Genomic DNA, 15,559 nt, shown 5'->3' with positions numbered 1-15,559 from the left:
TTCTTCTGGTCTGTATCTAGGCTGCGAGCTGAACAGAACTTTAGTTTTCGCTGACGAAGCCTTTTGGATGAGAGGGGGAAACGTTCCAGACTTCAACCGCTGAGCACAGAAGACGACTTGAACACCTTCATTAAAAACACTGCTATAAATGTAAAGTTGCCGTAAGGAACGAGCTGTACCTTCGTCTTGGCCCCTGATGAGTTTCTGCGAGGTCCGGAGCAGGTTGGACCTCATCCGTGTGAGTTGGTCCAAAAGGTTCCTCCTGGGGATGTCGTAGGCGTTTCTGTAGGCCTGCGGCTTCATCTCCTGGGAACAGAGACGGAACAATGAGGAAGAGTGATGTGTTAACGCTGCAGAGAGGAGGATCAATCAGTAAAGTAGAAGACTGATCAGAGAAGCTCCAAGGCTTTACAGTGCTCAGTATCAAATTCTGCTTCAGACCTGGTTTGGACCACGTTCACTGCAGATATTCTCGGTCTGCTGCAGTGAAAGGCAGTAAAAGGGGTAAAGGAGGAAACAGTGGTTCTTTTTAGTCCCAGTCATTACATTAGTATGACTATATACAGAGCGACAAATCCAAATGGCTTCAGAGGAATCTAAGTCTGATTGACAGAACTGACGTGCTTCACAGCTAGAAGGTCCTGGGTTCGATTCCCACCTGGACGGGCCTTTCTGTCTGGAGTTTGCATGTTCTCCCCATGTCTGTGTAGGTTTCCTCCGGGTGCTCAGGTTTCCCCTATCACTAAAACATGTACAACAGGCCTGAATAAATGCAGTGAGTGACTGGTGGTGGTGCTCGGAGGGGCCGATGGTACAGACTGGTCGCCTCGCTTCCGTCAGTCTACCCCAGGGCAGCTGTGGATGCATTAGTAGCTTACCAACACCAAGTAAGGTTGGGCCATATCGCATCGCATATTGTTATCGCGATCTAATTTTTTTATATCGTTGCAATTTTGATCATTGTGGACACGATATATTTTATGTTACGCTCAGCTCAATCAAAGCAACATAAACACTGACTGTAGAAACACAGGGACAGGTGCTTGAAAAGCAAAATGAAATGGAGGATGTAAACTGCTGAAGTACCGTAGATCATATTTGCGAGGAAATTAGTATGCCGTTAAAAAAGAGAAAAGAATTCCCAATAGGCGTAAGTGAATTATTGTGAATTATATCATGAAATATATTGTTATTGTGATTTATATACACATAACTGAAGTGGCGGATATTCAGAAATCCTACCAATAGCTAGACAGAGCCGGACTAAAGGACAGCACAGAGGCACTCATCATGGCTGCACAGGAGCCTTGAGCACCAGAGCAATAGAGGCCCAGATTTATCAAACCAGACAAGACTCCAGGTGTAGACTGTGCAAAGAGGCCAATGAGACAATCCAGCTTTACAGAACTGCAGGGTGTAAGATGCTGCAGGGAAATCTTACATGGAGCGCCATAACCAAGTGGCTGGTATAGTGTACAGGAACATCTGTGCAGAGTATGGGCTGGAAACCCCAAGGTCAAAGTGGGAAACACCTCCAAAGGTGGTGGAGAATGACCGAGCCAAGATCCTGTGGGACTTCCAGATACAAATGGTAATGAACCAACCGGACATTGTGGTGGTGGACAAAGAGCAGAGGAAAGCCGTTGTGGTCGACATAGCAATACCAAGCGATTTCAACATCAGGAAAAAGGAACATGAAAAACTAGAGAAATACCAGGGGCTCAGAGAAGAGCTGGAGAAAACCTGGAGGAAAGCTACCAGCCATACTCTGTGTAATTCAAATAACAAGCTTCTTTCTAAACCTTTATTTGTAGTAAAAGCCCTGGTTCACCTTGTTGATCAGTCCGATCTGAAACCCGGCGAACTCCTTGAAGTTGATGTCTCCGAGTCTCAGCGGCGTCTCTCCCGTGATGCCCTGCAGCAGCTGTTTGAAGTCCCGCCTGTGAGCGAGGGACAGGGCGCTCGAGTGGTTCTTCACTTTGATCCCGGTTTCCTGAGGCGCCTTCTTCCCCACCGACACGATCAGGCGGTCCGACTCCATCTTGGCCTGTGGAGACAAAGCACAGCAGCAGGTGAGTCACGGATAAACGGACGACACTGCGCGTGGACCGACTCCCGTTACCTGCTGGCTGAGCTTTTTCAAATAGGAGATGACGCTGTAGCTCAGGCCACAGTCCAAGTTGTCGGCGATGAGGTTCGGGGCGCCCATCATCCGCATGGCTTTTTTCAACGGCTGCCGGGAAGAAAAAAAACACATTTAATAACAGTCAAGAACAAGGAATCTGTCGTGGAGGAAGCTTCTTTTACCAGGAGATAGTACGGAGGCATCGTCTTCAGATACATCTCAAACGCCTGACGCCATTTTATATTTGGCTTTAGTTTGTGCACTTTGAAGAGATCATCTGGAAAGGGAAGATTACGGGTCATTTATCACACTTAATTCTGTGCATAATGGTTTAACCTTTTCTAGCCTTAAAGTGATAGTCTGTAAGTTTGCCAAGTGTGGAAAGATGGCGTGAAATTTGAAAGTAAACGATCAAATTTCTCCCCTCTTTAACCAGAAAGTCCTTCTTTGTTTGTAAAATGAGGAGAGCTGATGGTGGGATCTGTTTTTTAGGGCACTGGGACCCTTAATATTTCAGTTCTCTGTAAACATTAGGGATGCACCGATACCACTTTTTCTAAAACCGATACGAGTACAAGGCATTTTCTTCAACATTCTTACTTTTTGTTACAGCAGATTGGTTTGTAATTAGTAAATTTACTCATGTACTTTTCTTTAAGTAAAGTAGGCGACACATTTAAGAGCAGTTATATTAGAATTGTGCTGATGCCATTTATCTATTTTTATTTTCATTCAATATAATTTTTTATTTTATTGCACTGTCCATCATAGACAGAAAAGCCCATGTCCAAAAGCTCCCAATGCCTGAGCTTTATTCATTTATGTGTTTTTATTCAAGAATAGTATTGATATGATGCTTAAATGGTCTCTAAACATGATTTGTGTGTCTCCCTCTCACCCAGCAGCGGCAGCAGGACGGGGTAGTTGTAAGGCATGACGAACAGGTTAACGCAGGTGAGAGTGGTGCTGGCTTTGAGGTAACCAAACGGCTGTCCCAGGTCGCTCTGTTTACAGCTGCTGCTCACGAAAACCTGCAGGAAAACAACGAGATTTACAACCGTGCATTTCTGTTATTCTTTTGTGATCTGGAAATGATCTGGTCTTCCCCCGTGCCTTCAGTCACGTAAACACAGCGCAGACGGCGTTAGCATTTAGCCTCTCCCTCTCTCCACTATAGCTCCAAAACAGGTCAAGATAGAAGCTACCGAGCTCTTCCACGTTTTCCCTATTTAAATATGGTTACGTGAAGTGTTCCACTACAAAGTATAATTACAAAAAATTAAACAATGTGGATTTTCTAAGCGGATAAATGGGGGACTATATTGTAAGGCGTAATAATACCAGGAGTAGTTCGAAATCCGCGCAGTAATCTTCACTTTAATGTGCGATGCAAAAATTACGTAAATCTAACATCATAGGTTTGTCAAAGCCTAAGTACATGTGGAGGTTTGTTTCTTGTGATGAGTAAGAGTTTGTTTTCGTGCTCGTGTCCTGACCTGCCAGCACATGTGCGGGATCTTCCTCTCCAAGATGAACTGCGTGAGAGGAGACGGCTCCAGCTCGTATTTGTCGAACGGCAGTTTGTCGATCACCATCGGCTCGCAGTCGACACACGAGAACCGCACGACCGGGTGAGCCGTGCGCGGGGGCTGCGGACACGGGACAGACAAATGAACAACACTGTAACAAAGTCTGATTAACAAAAACACTTTCTTATTCTGAAAACCACGTCCGACGTTCACCATATCAACAATTACAGCTATAGTGACGTGTGACTCTATAAACACAGGTTTTAAATGCAGTGGTTTCTTACAGAGAGAGAGTTACGTGAGCCCTGTCTTTGAGCGGCCATAGCTACAGAGAACTTTTTAGTTTTGGTGGATCACAGATTGTTTTGGGGCTTATAAAAAAAGCAGCAAGTCATATTTAAAGGAATAGGCCACCGTTTTTACATACTGAGATATGTTCTTACCTTAGCTTTGACGAGTTCTTTAGGACCTGTCTGATCTTCACCCGTGCCTTCAGTCACGTAAACACAGCACAGACGGCGTTAGCATTTTGCCTCTCCCTCTCTCCTCTATAGCTCCAAAACAGGTCAAGATAGAAGCTACCAAGCTCTTCCACGTTTTCCCTATTTAAATATGGTTACGTGAAGTGTTCCACTACAAAGTATAATTACACAAAATTAAACAATGTGGATTTTCAAAGTGACAATACCAGGAGTAGTTCGAAATGCCAAATTACTCCTGGTGTTATTACGCCTTACAATATAGTCCCCCCTTTTATCCGCTTAGAAAATCCACATTGTTTAATTTTGTGTAATTTTACTTTGTAGTGGAACACTTCACGTAACCATATTTAAATAGGGAAAACGTGGAAGAGCTTGGTAGCTTCTATCTTGACCTGTTTTGGAGCTATAGAGGAGAGAGGGAGAGGCTAAATGCTAACGCCGTCTGCGCTGTGTTTACGTGACTGAAGGCACGGGTGAAGATCAGACAGGTCCTAAAGAACTCGTCAAAGCTAAGGTAAGAACATATCTCAGTATGTAAAAACGGTGGCCTGTTCCTTTAATGTATAAAAATAACACCAACACAAAAAGTCGAAGCAATTATAATTTCTAAAGATGTTTGTCCGTTTCACCACACAGAGGAAGGATAGAAAAGTTGGAAACCTATAAGCAATGGGAAGACTTTAAGCAAAAACTGACACAACATTTACAAAACCTTTCAGCAAAATCAGCAACTCAAGTTTTGGATCATATTTTTGTATATTCAATAAAAACAGACATTTATATGGTTAGTCTGGTGTTATAAGTGATTTGCCTCAGGTGCTCTGTGGAGCGGGTCAGACTGTTTTAATGCAGGCTAGCTGATACCATAGAAATGCGCTAGCCTTGCACTAGCCTAGCGCCACGAAACTCTTCATGAATTACAAAAAAAAATATCTCCAGAAATCAGCAAACACTCTGGATAACTAGGAAATGAGGCCCTATGTCAAAAATCCCTTTAGTTTTTTGCTTTTTAATGTCCTGCGGAAACCCTAATAATCGTGTCCTGCACTCACCAGGGAGGGGGAGTTCTGATCGGGCCAGAAGGATTCTGGGACGGGCCAGTGTCCGACCGGGACTCCTGTTTTAGGGTTTGGTCGGACGTAGATGAGTTTGCGGCAGCTGTGCCAGGGCTGAGGGGCGAAGCACGACACCGGCCGACTGTCCACCGAGTTCTCTGAAGCAAAACAAACAAATACATCATTAGAGACTCCCTCTTCATAAACAGTTACGATGATTCCACCTCTGTGTTTAAGTGACCCTCCAGGATTTCACAGGCTTTTTTTGTGATTGTTGCTAAAATGCCTGATTTCATGGGCCATTTTTCCAAAGGTTGCACATTTTTTTCTGCTTAAAACTATATATTTTTGCATTTGGCATCAGTTTTACCAAAGAGCCGATGGGGAATAAGAAAAGACTTAAAGGAATAGGCCACCGTTTTTACATACTGAGATATGTTCTTGCCTTAGCTTTGACGAGTTCACTGCAAAAAGTATTCAACTAGATCAGTATAAACATCTCAATTTGAGCATAATAATCCAAATTTTAGTTGTTTTGACTGGTTAAGAAGTTCTTGGGCATTTTTCTTAGATTATTTCACTTGTTCTGAGATGTTTCTGACTCGTTTCTGACTCGTTTCGATACATTTCGTCCTTATTTCAGGTCATTTTCTTTGCCAATGGGGTAAGAAAATTGGTCTTATCTCATTGGCAATTTTACTTTCTTATTCCAAGCGAGATTTACCCTAGAACTGGTCTGAAATGTCCTCAAACAAGCAAAGTAAACTTGGTCCGATCAGAAAAAGTGTCTAAATGAATGAAAACCGCTCAAAACAAGATACATTTCCTCAATTCAAGTCATTTAAGCCGATGCTTGATATTTACTTTTTGTAGTGTATACTTTAGGACCTGTCTGGTCTTCACCCGTGCCTTCAGTCACGTAAACACAGCGCAGACGGCGTTAGCATTTAGCCTCTCCCTCTCTCCTCTATAGCTCCAAAACAGTTTAAGATAGAAGCTACCAAGCTCTTCCACGTTTTCCCAATTTAAATATGGTTTAAATATGGTTACTATTCCTTTAAAGTATGTGTTACTTGAAATCGAAAACGGAACCATGTGCGTTCGCAGCTTGTTTTTGCGTGAATAGTTGCGATCACAACATCGTGAAATCCAGGAGGGACTGAGTAATAAACACACTCTAAAATCAATACAGTTCTGGATAAACTGACCCTCTGTGACCGGCGGTGGATCTGGTCCAGTTTTCTCAAAGTTTAGGACGACTCCGCTCTGGACCTTCTGCACCAGAGACTCCAGACACTGGTTCAACATCCTCTGAGTGAGCACAGAGTACGAGCGCCCTGAAAGAGTGAACCGTGAAGAATCAATGCAGCGGAAATCAAATGTAGACGACCACATGACCTCCACTGACCTCCGGTGACCTCGCACATCTGCGTGATGGCGGACTCGTCGTTGGGAACGCTCCCGAGCTGCTCCGCGTCCGGAGTGGCAGCGCCCGGCAGCCGCAGCACCAGAGCGAACAGCCGCTGGTCCCATCGGAACGGCTCTTTGGTCAGTTCACTGCCCGCCAGAGGGGAGTTCAGGGGCAGGTGCAGCTGCAGGAGAGGAGACGGGTTAGAGGATGTGGCTTAAGCTGTGGATGAGGAGATTTAGCTCCGTTTGAGTCTGATCCGTCCCTCTCGGGGTCGGGGCTGGCGATAGTTTGATGTGACGGTAGTTTGATGTGGAGATAGTTTAATGTGGTGATAGTTTAATGTGGCTGTAGTCTGATGTGACGCCTGTGTTTGGAGTCAGTGCGATTTTGTCAGATCTAGTAACAATGTTTGATATTTACGACTAGGACTGGGTGCTGTTACATTTCTTCGCATTGAGTTGCCTTGTGTACGAAATGCGCGGCATTATAAAGTTGCCTTGCCTTCGGTACTTTAACAACACTTGGCTTAAAATACCAAGACCTATAATATCCTTTTTTTTAAATATATCTATACTAAAACATTTGGCATCTATCATTTATTTATTAAAACATTTATTTGGTGCGTCATTTATTTAAGGTGAAACAACCGAGTAACTTGTCTGGTCTTTATGATGCAGAGCTGACATAGCTGTAATACCCCGCCCTGGTGGCCAGAGGCGACTCCAAGAGACACTTGGGAGCATTGATTCTAATAGGACTTCAAACGTCCCAAGAACGGCTTAAAGGAATAGGCCACCGTTTTACATACTGAGATATGTTCTTACCTTAGCTTTGACGAGTTCTTTAGGACCTGTCTGATCTTCCCCCGTGCCTTCAGTCACGTAAACACAGCGCAGACGGCGTTAGCATTTAGCCTCTCCCTCTCTCCTCTATAGCTCCAAAACAGGTCAAGATAGAAGCTACCAAGCTCTTCCACGTTTTCCCTATTTAAATATGGTTACGTGAAGTGTTACACTACAAAGTAATGCTAACGCCGTCTGAGCTGTGTTTACGTGACTGAAGGCACGGGTGAAGACCAGACAGGTCCTAAAGAACTCGTCAAAGCTAAGGTAAGAACATATCTCAGTATGTAAAAACTGTGGCCTATTCCTTTAAAAGCCTGGCTCCAAAGAGTTTTTCCTTTCTCTAAAAATCACTTTGACCCATGTGACCACACTGGGGGAGGTGAAATATTTTTAACCACGCTAGTTTTTGTTCATCAGCCCAAATTTTGAAGCATTTTCAGTACATTGACAGGCTCCAGAGCATTGACAGGCATTGACAGCATTGACAGGCTCCAGAGCCTGTCAATCAAGCTCTGGAGCTCTGTGGAGGCACTGCCCGCTCCCCGAGTGCAGGGCTTCCCGCTTCCCTTTTAAGGAACAGGACTCGGGAACCTTTTTCAATGAATGGGGCTGAATGGGACCCGCTCATCTTTATTATATTATATCTATGGGTGACAGCCAATCAGGTGACTCACAGTGGAGAATGACTGATCTCACAGAGGAGACTTTCACATGTTACAGCGGCTCCTGTAGCCACAATAAGGAACAGATCCTTAGAGAATGAGCCGAAAAAAGAAAGAGAAAGAAAAACAAGGTAAATGTGTCAATCATGACAATTGAATAAAGAAGCAATACTTTCAAGAAAGAAGCCAAAAGGTACAAATCACAGTGGTACTGATAATAACTGCACAGTCTGACAGCGGTGGGGATGACGGGCCTGTGGTTTTGCTCCTTTCGTGGCTGAGCCTGAAGGAGCTGTGGATTTAACTTCACACCTTTAACCCTCACTGCAGATACGACACATGAGAGCACAGACCCCCTCATGTTTCTGTGACTCATGACTCATTTTGGGATTCCCGTACAGAAAACAGGAAGTGTGTGGTCTCGCGTCTCGGCTTGCATTTATCGTTCGGTCTGTGGCTTTAAACGAGTGAGAGATTTATAAACTGTGGAAGGCTTTCGTTTTGCTCTCACCTCGTCCGGGACCCCTGAGCTGTGCGTGAGCTTGTTGCCGTCGGTGATGGTGATGATGATGGAGGGCTCCAGGAAGAAAGGATTACGACCCTGAGCGGAGACAGAAGCAAGACAATAAAGCACAAGTTACTTAAGAAGCTTTGAAACTCTGCTTCTCTGAGGTTTTCTGTTTTATTCCGTGAAAAGTTTTGCAATTGACGTAGTTTGTTTTGTTAGAGCACATTTAAACAAACTCATCAACACTCGAGAGAAGACTGAAATGAACCGCTAAGCAAAATAATACCAGAGTGCTAAGCCTTTCATAACGTTTTTGAGGATTCATTTGCAAAAATCCCAATAGAGACGGATTATATTGTTTTTTAAGTGTGCACGATTATTGATTTGTCCGTTCTCCTCTCATTTGTCAAGGCTTTGGACTTCGCACTGTGGTCATTGAGCGCTAGACTCTTCATCCAAGCCAGTCACAAAGCCGGGACTCTCAGAGTTCAAATCCACTTAGTTACACCATGGTGAAGCGAGGCGGCGGAGACTCTGGAGGCGACAGAGGAGATTTATACTCAGTCTGCACTCATCAATACTTAAAGCACATTCGTCTCCTCTTTAAACACAGATTAAACCAAACTACTGAGGGGAAAAGAGGCCAAATAAAGAAGATGCTGTGTAAAAACTTACCTCAGTGACCTATTTTGATATTTGAGGAGATTGTGATCAAACAGGCAAGGACAATTATCACAGATCATCTGATGATATAAATTGGACCTCAGTGTAAATTCGACTCACAAATATGAAATTTCAGCAGTGGAGTGTGTTTTGAAGCACCATTTTAGCAGCGCAGGCCTCTTTCTCTTGTGCTTTACTATAATTAATAATAACTGTGATACCTGTCCGTAGTTGTCGATGCCGGACACCAGGCGGTTGAGGTTGAGCAGGTCGAAGGCGGTGCGCAGGGCGTGTCCCAGAGTGGTGAGCCCCGAGGCCTGGAGGTTCTTCAGCTCGCACATGAACGTGCCGTGGTTCTCCTTCCAACCGGCCTGAAAGAGACAGAGGAGACACTGAAGTCCAGGACACGCAGAGAGGAGGCGAAACATCAGAGGCGAATCTTAAAGGTCATGAAATTATGCAGGCGTGGACTTTTATGTCTCGGTAGGAAACGTTGTCCTCGTAATTTGACCCTTCATTCACGGCCGCCACAAGGACAAACTGTGGCCCAGGTCGGAGCCAGGATCACGGTATGAAGGAGATACAAACTACATAAATATCAAGTCACTAAATATCGGTTTTCACTCAGGCTTTTTTCCAGTTTACTTTGCTTATATTTGATGACGTTTCCGACTGGTTTTAAGGTCATCCTGATAAGAAATAAGCCTCACCTCATCTCACAAAGAAATGAATCTGAATCAAAGACAGAATGTAGTGAAATGAGTCAGAAACTTCTCAGGACAAGTGAAATAATCAAGGTGAGACGCCCAACTTCATCTTAACTCATCACACTCATCACATTTTCTGACCATTATTTCTGAAACTGTAACTTTGACACATCAGTTTAGTTGTGAAAGACTGTATTGTGTGTATTTTGGAGACCTCTAGTGGACAAACTGGATCCTGCAAACCTCACTTGACTTTTTGTGAGAATGTGAAAACAATGTCTGAAAACTAATGATACTTTGAAACACTGTGGAAAAGGTTTGTGCTCAATGAAAACTGACCTTTCATTGAAGATGTAAAGCAGATTAGAAATACAGACAATATACTACAAATACAGTGCTGGAACTGGAAGGACTTGTATATTTAACAACACGGAAAGCCAAATATTGGAAGGAGAAACTCATAATAACAAATGTATTTTTAACCTCTTAGCGCCCACCTGAAACGAGCACATTTTCTCTTGTTTGGCTTTACCCAAATCTGAAACTTCAAAATAAAAAGGCATCAAAATAGCGCTGAAAGCGAGGACGAAAACACACAAGGAAAAAGTGGCAATAACTGTGCAGTAAAAGCAAAAAAAAATGCAACAAAGAAAAGACAAAAACGTGGCAAAAACATGATAATAAAGCGATGAAAAAGCAAATGGGACAAAACACAAACAAAACGACAACGTGACAAAACAGTTTTGTGGGGCTTAGCTTTCAAATGAGGCATTATCATCATTCCGCCAAAACAGTGCCTTTTGCGTATAAAAGGAAATAAAACAGCCACAAAATGGCAATCACAACCAGTTGTTGAAAGACAACTATTACATAACATTATTTAGATATTTTATTGTAATGTAAGGCTGCACGGTAGCACAGCGGTTAGTGCTTGTGCTTCACAGTTAGAAGGTCCAGGGTTCGATCCCCACCAAGGACGGGGTCTTTCTGTGTGGAGTTTGCATGTTCTCCCCGTGTCTGCGTAGGTTTACTCCGGGTACTCCGGTTTCCTCTACCACTAAAAACATGTACAATAGGCCAGGATTAATGAGAGTGTGTTTGAGAGTGCGCATGGGGGACAACGGATGGAAATTAGCCCAAGGCTACAATCTGGTGTGGCTTGTTTACATGCATGAGACCCATGTATGTTCATTAACATGCACTGTCCCGACCAAATAAACCAATAAAAAAAATATATATTTCATAGGGGTTTTTTTTAAATTAAAAAATGTGCATTTCTTTATTAATCCCAAAAAGACAATAAAGCAAACAAGTGTTAAAATACAAATTTGGATTCCGTGGCCATAAGACAAGAAAAATTTACTCTTTTATATATATAAAAAAAAGAAAATCCAAAACTCAAGTTTTCACAAAAAATGTGTTTTTTGGCCTGTGATTTTTCATCTTTAATAAAGTATTAAATGTATAAATGTATATCTGGTCCTTATATAATAAAATAATGAAGATGGAAACTTGATTTTTGGTCCATTCATTCCTACCCAGAGGCCCAGGACACTCAGATAAACGCAACATAAGGAAAATGACAAACGTATTTGCTATAGTGGGACTAGGTTTACATTTTATAGTGAGTTTTCAATAAAACTACTCGTATTTCGCTTTGACTTTGACTTAACATTTCATTTCACACATACATTTACATTACATTATGCACTATATATCGGGATATTCAGTGCATATCGCCCGGCCCTACATGGCCCCCACACATTTTTGTACATGATCAAAAATATGTCAATTTCATAAATATCAAGAAAAATCATTTCTAATAAAACTGTTTTGGGGAAAAGGCACCGATTTGGCGGAATGACCCATTACACTGTTGCTCTCCAGTTGAGAAGCTTTTAGGTTTGGGTAAAGCCGAACTGGAGAACATGCTCTTCTTTTACCTCCCGCCTAAACCAAATGCATTCTGTCCTCTTTTGGCTGTGTAACACCTCATTTGAAAGCTAAGACCCACAAAACTGATCTTTTTCCTCACATTGTTGATGTATTATGTCACCTTTTGTATGTTTTTTTTCTTTTCTTTTTTTTTTCATTTTCGTTGAATTTTTGTCTTTTTTTTTTGTCACATTTTTGTTGAATTTTTGTCACATTTTTGTTGAGTTTTTGTTGAATTTTTGTCACTTTTTTTTGTTTTTGTCACATTTTTGTTGAATTTTTGTTGAATTTTTGTCACACTTTGGTTGCGTTTACATCCTTGTTTTCTAATTTTTTGTGGCTCTTTTGGTGCTGTTTTCCCCAAGAAGCTTGTAACAGGTTAACATAGTTTGTCGGTTTCTTAAGTTTATTGGTTTAATTTGAATCCTCAATCAAACACAGTGACACATGTCCAAACAGAGCAGCCTTCCTGGCTTTAGTCCCTCTCTTTTGCGTGAGCATGGATTTATATTACGGCTGAGTGCGTTACATAATCTTTACACAATACATCCGTGCAAATAATAACAGCGCGGGAGAAATCCGAGCCAAGACTCTCATTTCATATCCACAAATATCCCCTTTGGTTTCCTCTTCAGTCCAGGCTCTGCTCCTGAGGATGTGGGAGTGACTGAGCGCCCTTTACCGAGGTCAGATGTCTTTAGAGCCGCAGCTTCGTGGTTAATCTAAGGCTGACCCGGAGCTTACAGCGCGGCCTTTAGGATGAAGGACGTGGACGTTTGACCAGGAATAGACCACACAGGCTTTTACCGCCGCTCCACTGCGAGATACGACTGACTGGAATCACCGCGATTACAGCGGAATCGCGACTGGGACGGTGGGGATGGTGGAGGAGCCGGAGTGACAAAACAAAAGACTCATTTAACCTCCTTCCACCCGCCTTAAAGGGATATTTCAGGATTTTTAATTTCCTAGTTATCCAGAGTGTTGCTGATTTCTGGAGATATTTTTTTTGTAATTCAGTGTATGCAGTTCTTATATTTGAAGAGTCTCGTGGCGCTAGGCTAGTGCAAGGCTAGCGCATTTCTATGGTATCAGCTAGCCTGCATTAAAAACTGTGTGACCCGCTCCACAGAGCACCTGAGGCAAATCACTTATAACACCAGACTCACCATATAAATGTCTGTGTCCATAGAATAATGTTTGGAATATAACTGACCTGCATCACATGAATGATCACATTTTGAGGAACTATTTTCTAGCAGATCACTCCGCCGCTGCGTAGCTTATACAACCACAAAGCTGATCCTGCTCAAATATAAGTTCTTTTAAAGGAATAGGCCACCGTTTTTACATACTGAGATATGTTCTTACCTTAACTTTGACGAGTTCTTTAGGACCTGTCTGATCTTCACCCGTGCCTTATAACAATACCAGGAGTAGTTTGGCATCCGCACAGTAAAGTGAAGATTACTGCGCGGATTTCCAACTACTCCTGGTATTATTACGCCTTACAATATAGTCCCCCCTTTTATCCGCTTAGAAAATCCACATTGTTTAATTTTGTGTAATTATACTTTGTAGTGGAACACTTCACGTAACCATATTTAAATGGGGAAAACGTGGAAGAGCTTGGTAGCTTCTATCTTGACCTGTTTTGGAGCTATAGAGGAGAGAGGGAGAGGCTAAATGCTAACGCCGTCTGCGCTGTGTTTACGTGACTGAAGGCACGGGGGAAGATCAGACAGGTCCTAAAGAACTCATCAAAGCTAAGGTAAGAACATATCTCAGTATGTAGAAACGGTGGCCTGTTCCTTTAAATGCAAAATGGTAAAAGAAGGTTTACTTCGCACATCTCTTTGTTTTAAACAGGTGCGTAAGAGAAGGCATAGAGGCCAAATGTAGAAAAGGAATAATCTCTCGCACACTGTATACTTGCAACACCAGTGTTCTTTTATTAATGCAACGTTTCGGCCAGTGGCCTTCGTCAGGCAAAATGTTTTTTGTGAATGAGAAGCCATCCTTAAATAGGGTGTGGCCGGCTGCATCACAGGAAGCTGTCATAACGGCATATGGCTAAACATAGGCAGCATATTTATACAACAGACATCCAATCACAGAAAAAACAAAGCCAGAATATAGTGAGTAAAGCAGTCAAAAATATTCATCATTCACAAAAAACATTTTGCCTGACGAAGGCCACTGGCCGAAACGTTGCATTAATAAAAGAACACTGGTGTTGGAAGTATACAGTGTGCGAGAGATTATTCCTTTTCTAAAAGCAAAATTAAAGTTAAAATTATTCTATGGACACAGACATTTATCATTAGTGTGGCTTTATTAGGTGCACTGTGGAGCGGGTCAGACTGTTTTTAATGCAGGTTAGCCGATATCGTAGAAATGCGCTAGCCTTGCACTAGCCTAGCGCCACAAAACTCTTCAAACATAAGAACTGCATGAATTACAAAAAAATATCTCCAGAAATCAGCAACACTCTGGATAACGAGGAAATGAGGCCCTGAAATATCCCTTTAAGAGTTTTTCTGATTTTGACATGATTTACACCCAGCTTAGACCTCATTTAGTCCAGTTTAGACTTAGTTTAGACCCTTGGAGGTGGGATTTGCAAGATCAAAAGAGTGAAAGTTTGAGAATCTCTAGGCCAGCGGATCTCAAACTTTTTCGCCGGATACCACCCTGTAAAAAGTGACCACTCCGCGTAATAATTTCAAGCAGCAAAACCTTAAAAACCTAATTTATTAATATGTTTTAATTAGTCCATGTTGTTATTTGATCCTAATACACACAAACAAGTTCATCTTTGCAAACAACTCATCAATTACAAGATCTGTTCATAAATTGCTCATCAACTGGGGAAGCTTGTGTTTGAGAAGTGAAAGCTGCCAGCCTTGCACTAGCAAAACAGACAGCTTTCCATGGACTTAAAGTCGGCAGAAACTGATCAATATCATCGCTAAAAAGTTTGAAATGACAGAGTAAAACTAAATCGCCTTTTTGCCCTGCAGCACTTCCACACACTGAACGTTTCATTTACACGGCATCTTTTAGTCTCCAGGAGACTTTTTATATTGCGTTATGTGAGCCCTGTAAGCTAATAACAGTTGCTAGTCATTTAATAACATTTTAGACAAAATACTTTATAATATAGATATTTGTATTCTTTAAAAGGGACTAGATTCAAGTTGGCCATTTTATACTCAGGCTTTTTTTGAGTGACAGTGCAGGACTTTAGAGGCAGTTGTGGTGAACAGGTCTGGGCTCATTCTCCACCTCAGGAAATTGCTGGAACATGTAGGGGGAGGAAAATACATAATTTTAACATTTTTGAACTCCCTATAGTCCCTTAAAGATCTTGCTGTAACTTGTGCAGTAACCCGTGATTGTTGTAATTCCTGTTCCCTCTATGTGGGCAGGACAGATGAGCCGTTGTGATTTCAGTTCAGGTTGACATTATTTTCACTTTATCAAACATGGCGGCAGGTGATCGAATAGCAAAGATTCTGTTCAGAGATACTACAAGAACGAGGGAGACTAGTGATTTACATTGTCCCTTTAATAAAGAATAAAGTAAAACATGTGGTAAAAAGATGAATTTAAATGAAAGCCCTGGCTCACTATA

At 42.2% G+C, this 15,559-nt stretch overlaps 1 protein-coding gene across 1 annotated transcript in view; it reads right to left on the bottom strand.

Annotated features, from left to right (window-relative positions):
• ints6l (integrator complex subunit 6 like) overlaps positions 1-15,559 on the bottom strand; it is a 34,218-nt gene that overhangs the window by 8,235 nt on the left and 10,424 nt on the right. Inside the window, exons 3-13 of the mRNA XM_079557101.1 lie at positions 9,502-9,651; positions 8,621-8,710; positions 6,600-6,783; positions 6,400-6,528; positions 5,189-5,349; positions 3,622-3,774; positions 3,024-3,156; positions 2,308-2,402; positions 2,123-2,233; positions 1,832-2,047; positions 180-306 (exon numbers count right to left, since the gene is read on the bottom strand). Of these exons, the coding sequence (XP_079413227.1) occupies positions 180-306; positions 1,832-2,047; positions 2,123-2,233; positions 2,308-2,402; positions 3,024-3,156; positions 3,622-3,774; positions 5,189-5,349; positions 6,400-6,528; positions 6,600-6,783; positions 8,621-8,710; positions 9,502-9,651 (1,549 nt within the window). The remainder of the gene's footprint in view (positions 1-179; positions 307-1,831; positions 2,048-2,122; positions 2,234-2,307; positions 2,403-3,023; positions 3,157-3,621; positions 3,775-5,188; positions 5,350-6,399; positions 6,529-6,599; positions 6,784-8,620; positions 8,711-9,501; positions 9,652-15,559) is intronic.

The sequence above is a fragment of the Gobius niger genome, assembly GCF_951799975.1.
Source record: "Gobius niger genome assembly, chromosome: 5".
NCBI lineage: Eukaryota > Metazoa > Chordata > Actinopteri > Gobiiformes > Gobiidae > Gobius > Gobius niger.
Note: the sequence above shows the minus strand (reverse complement) of the source record. Positions and strands in the feature narration are given on the sequence as shown.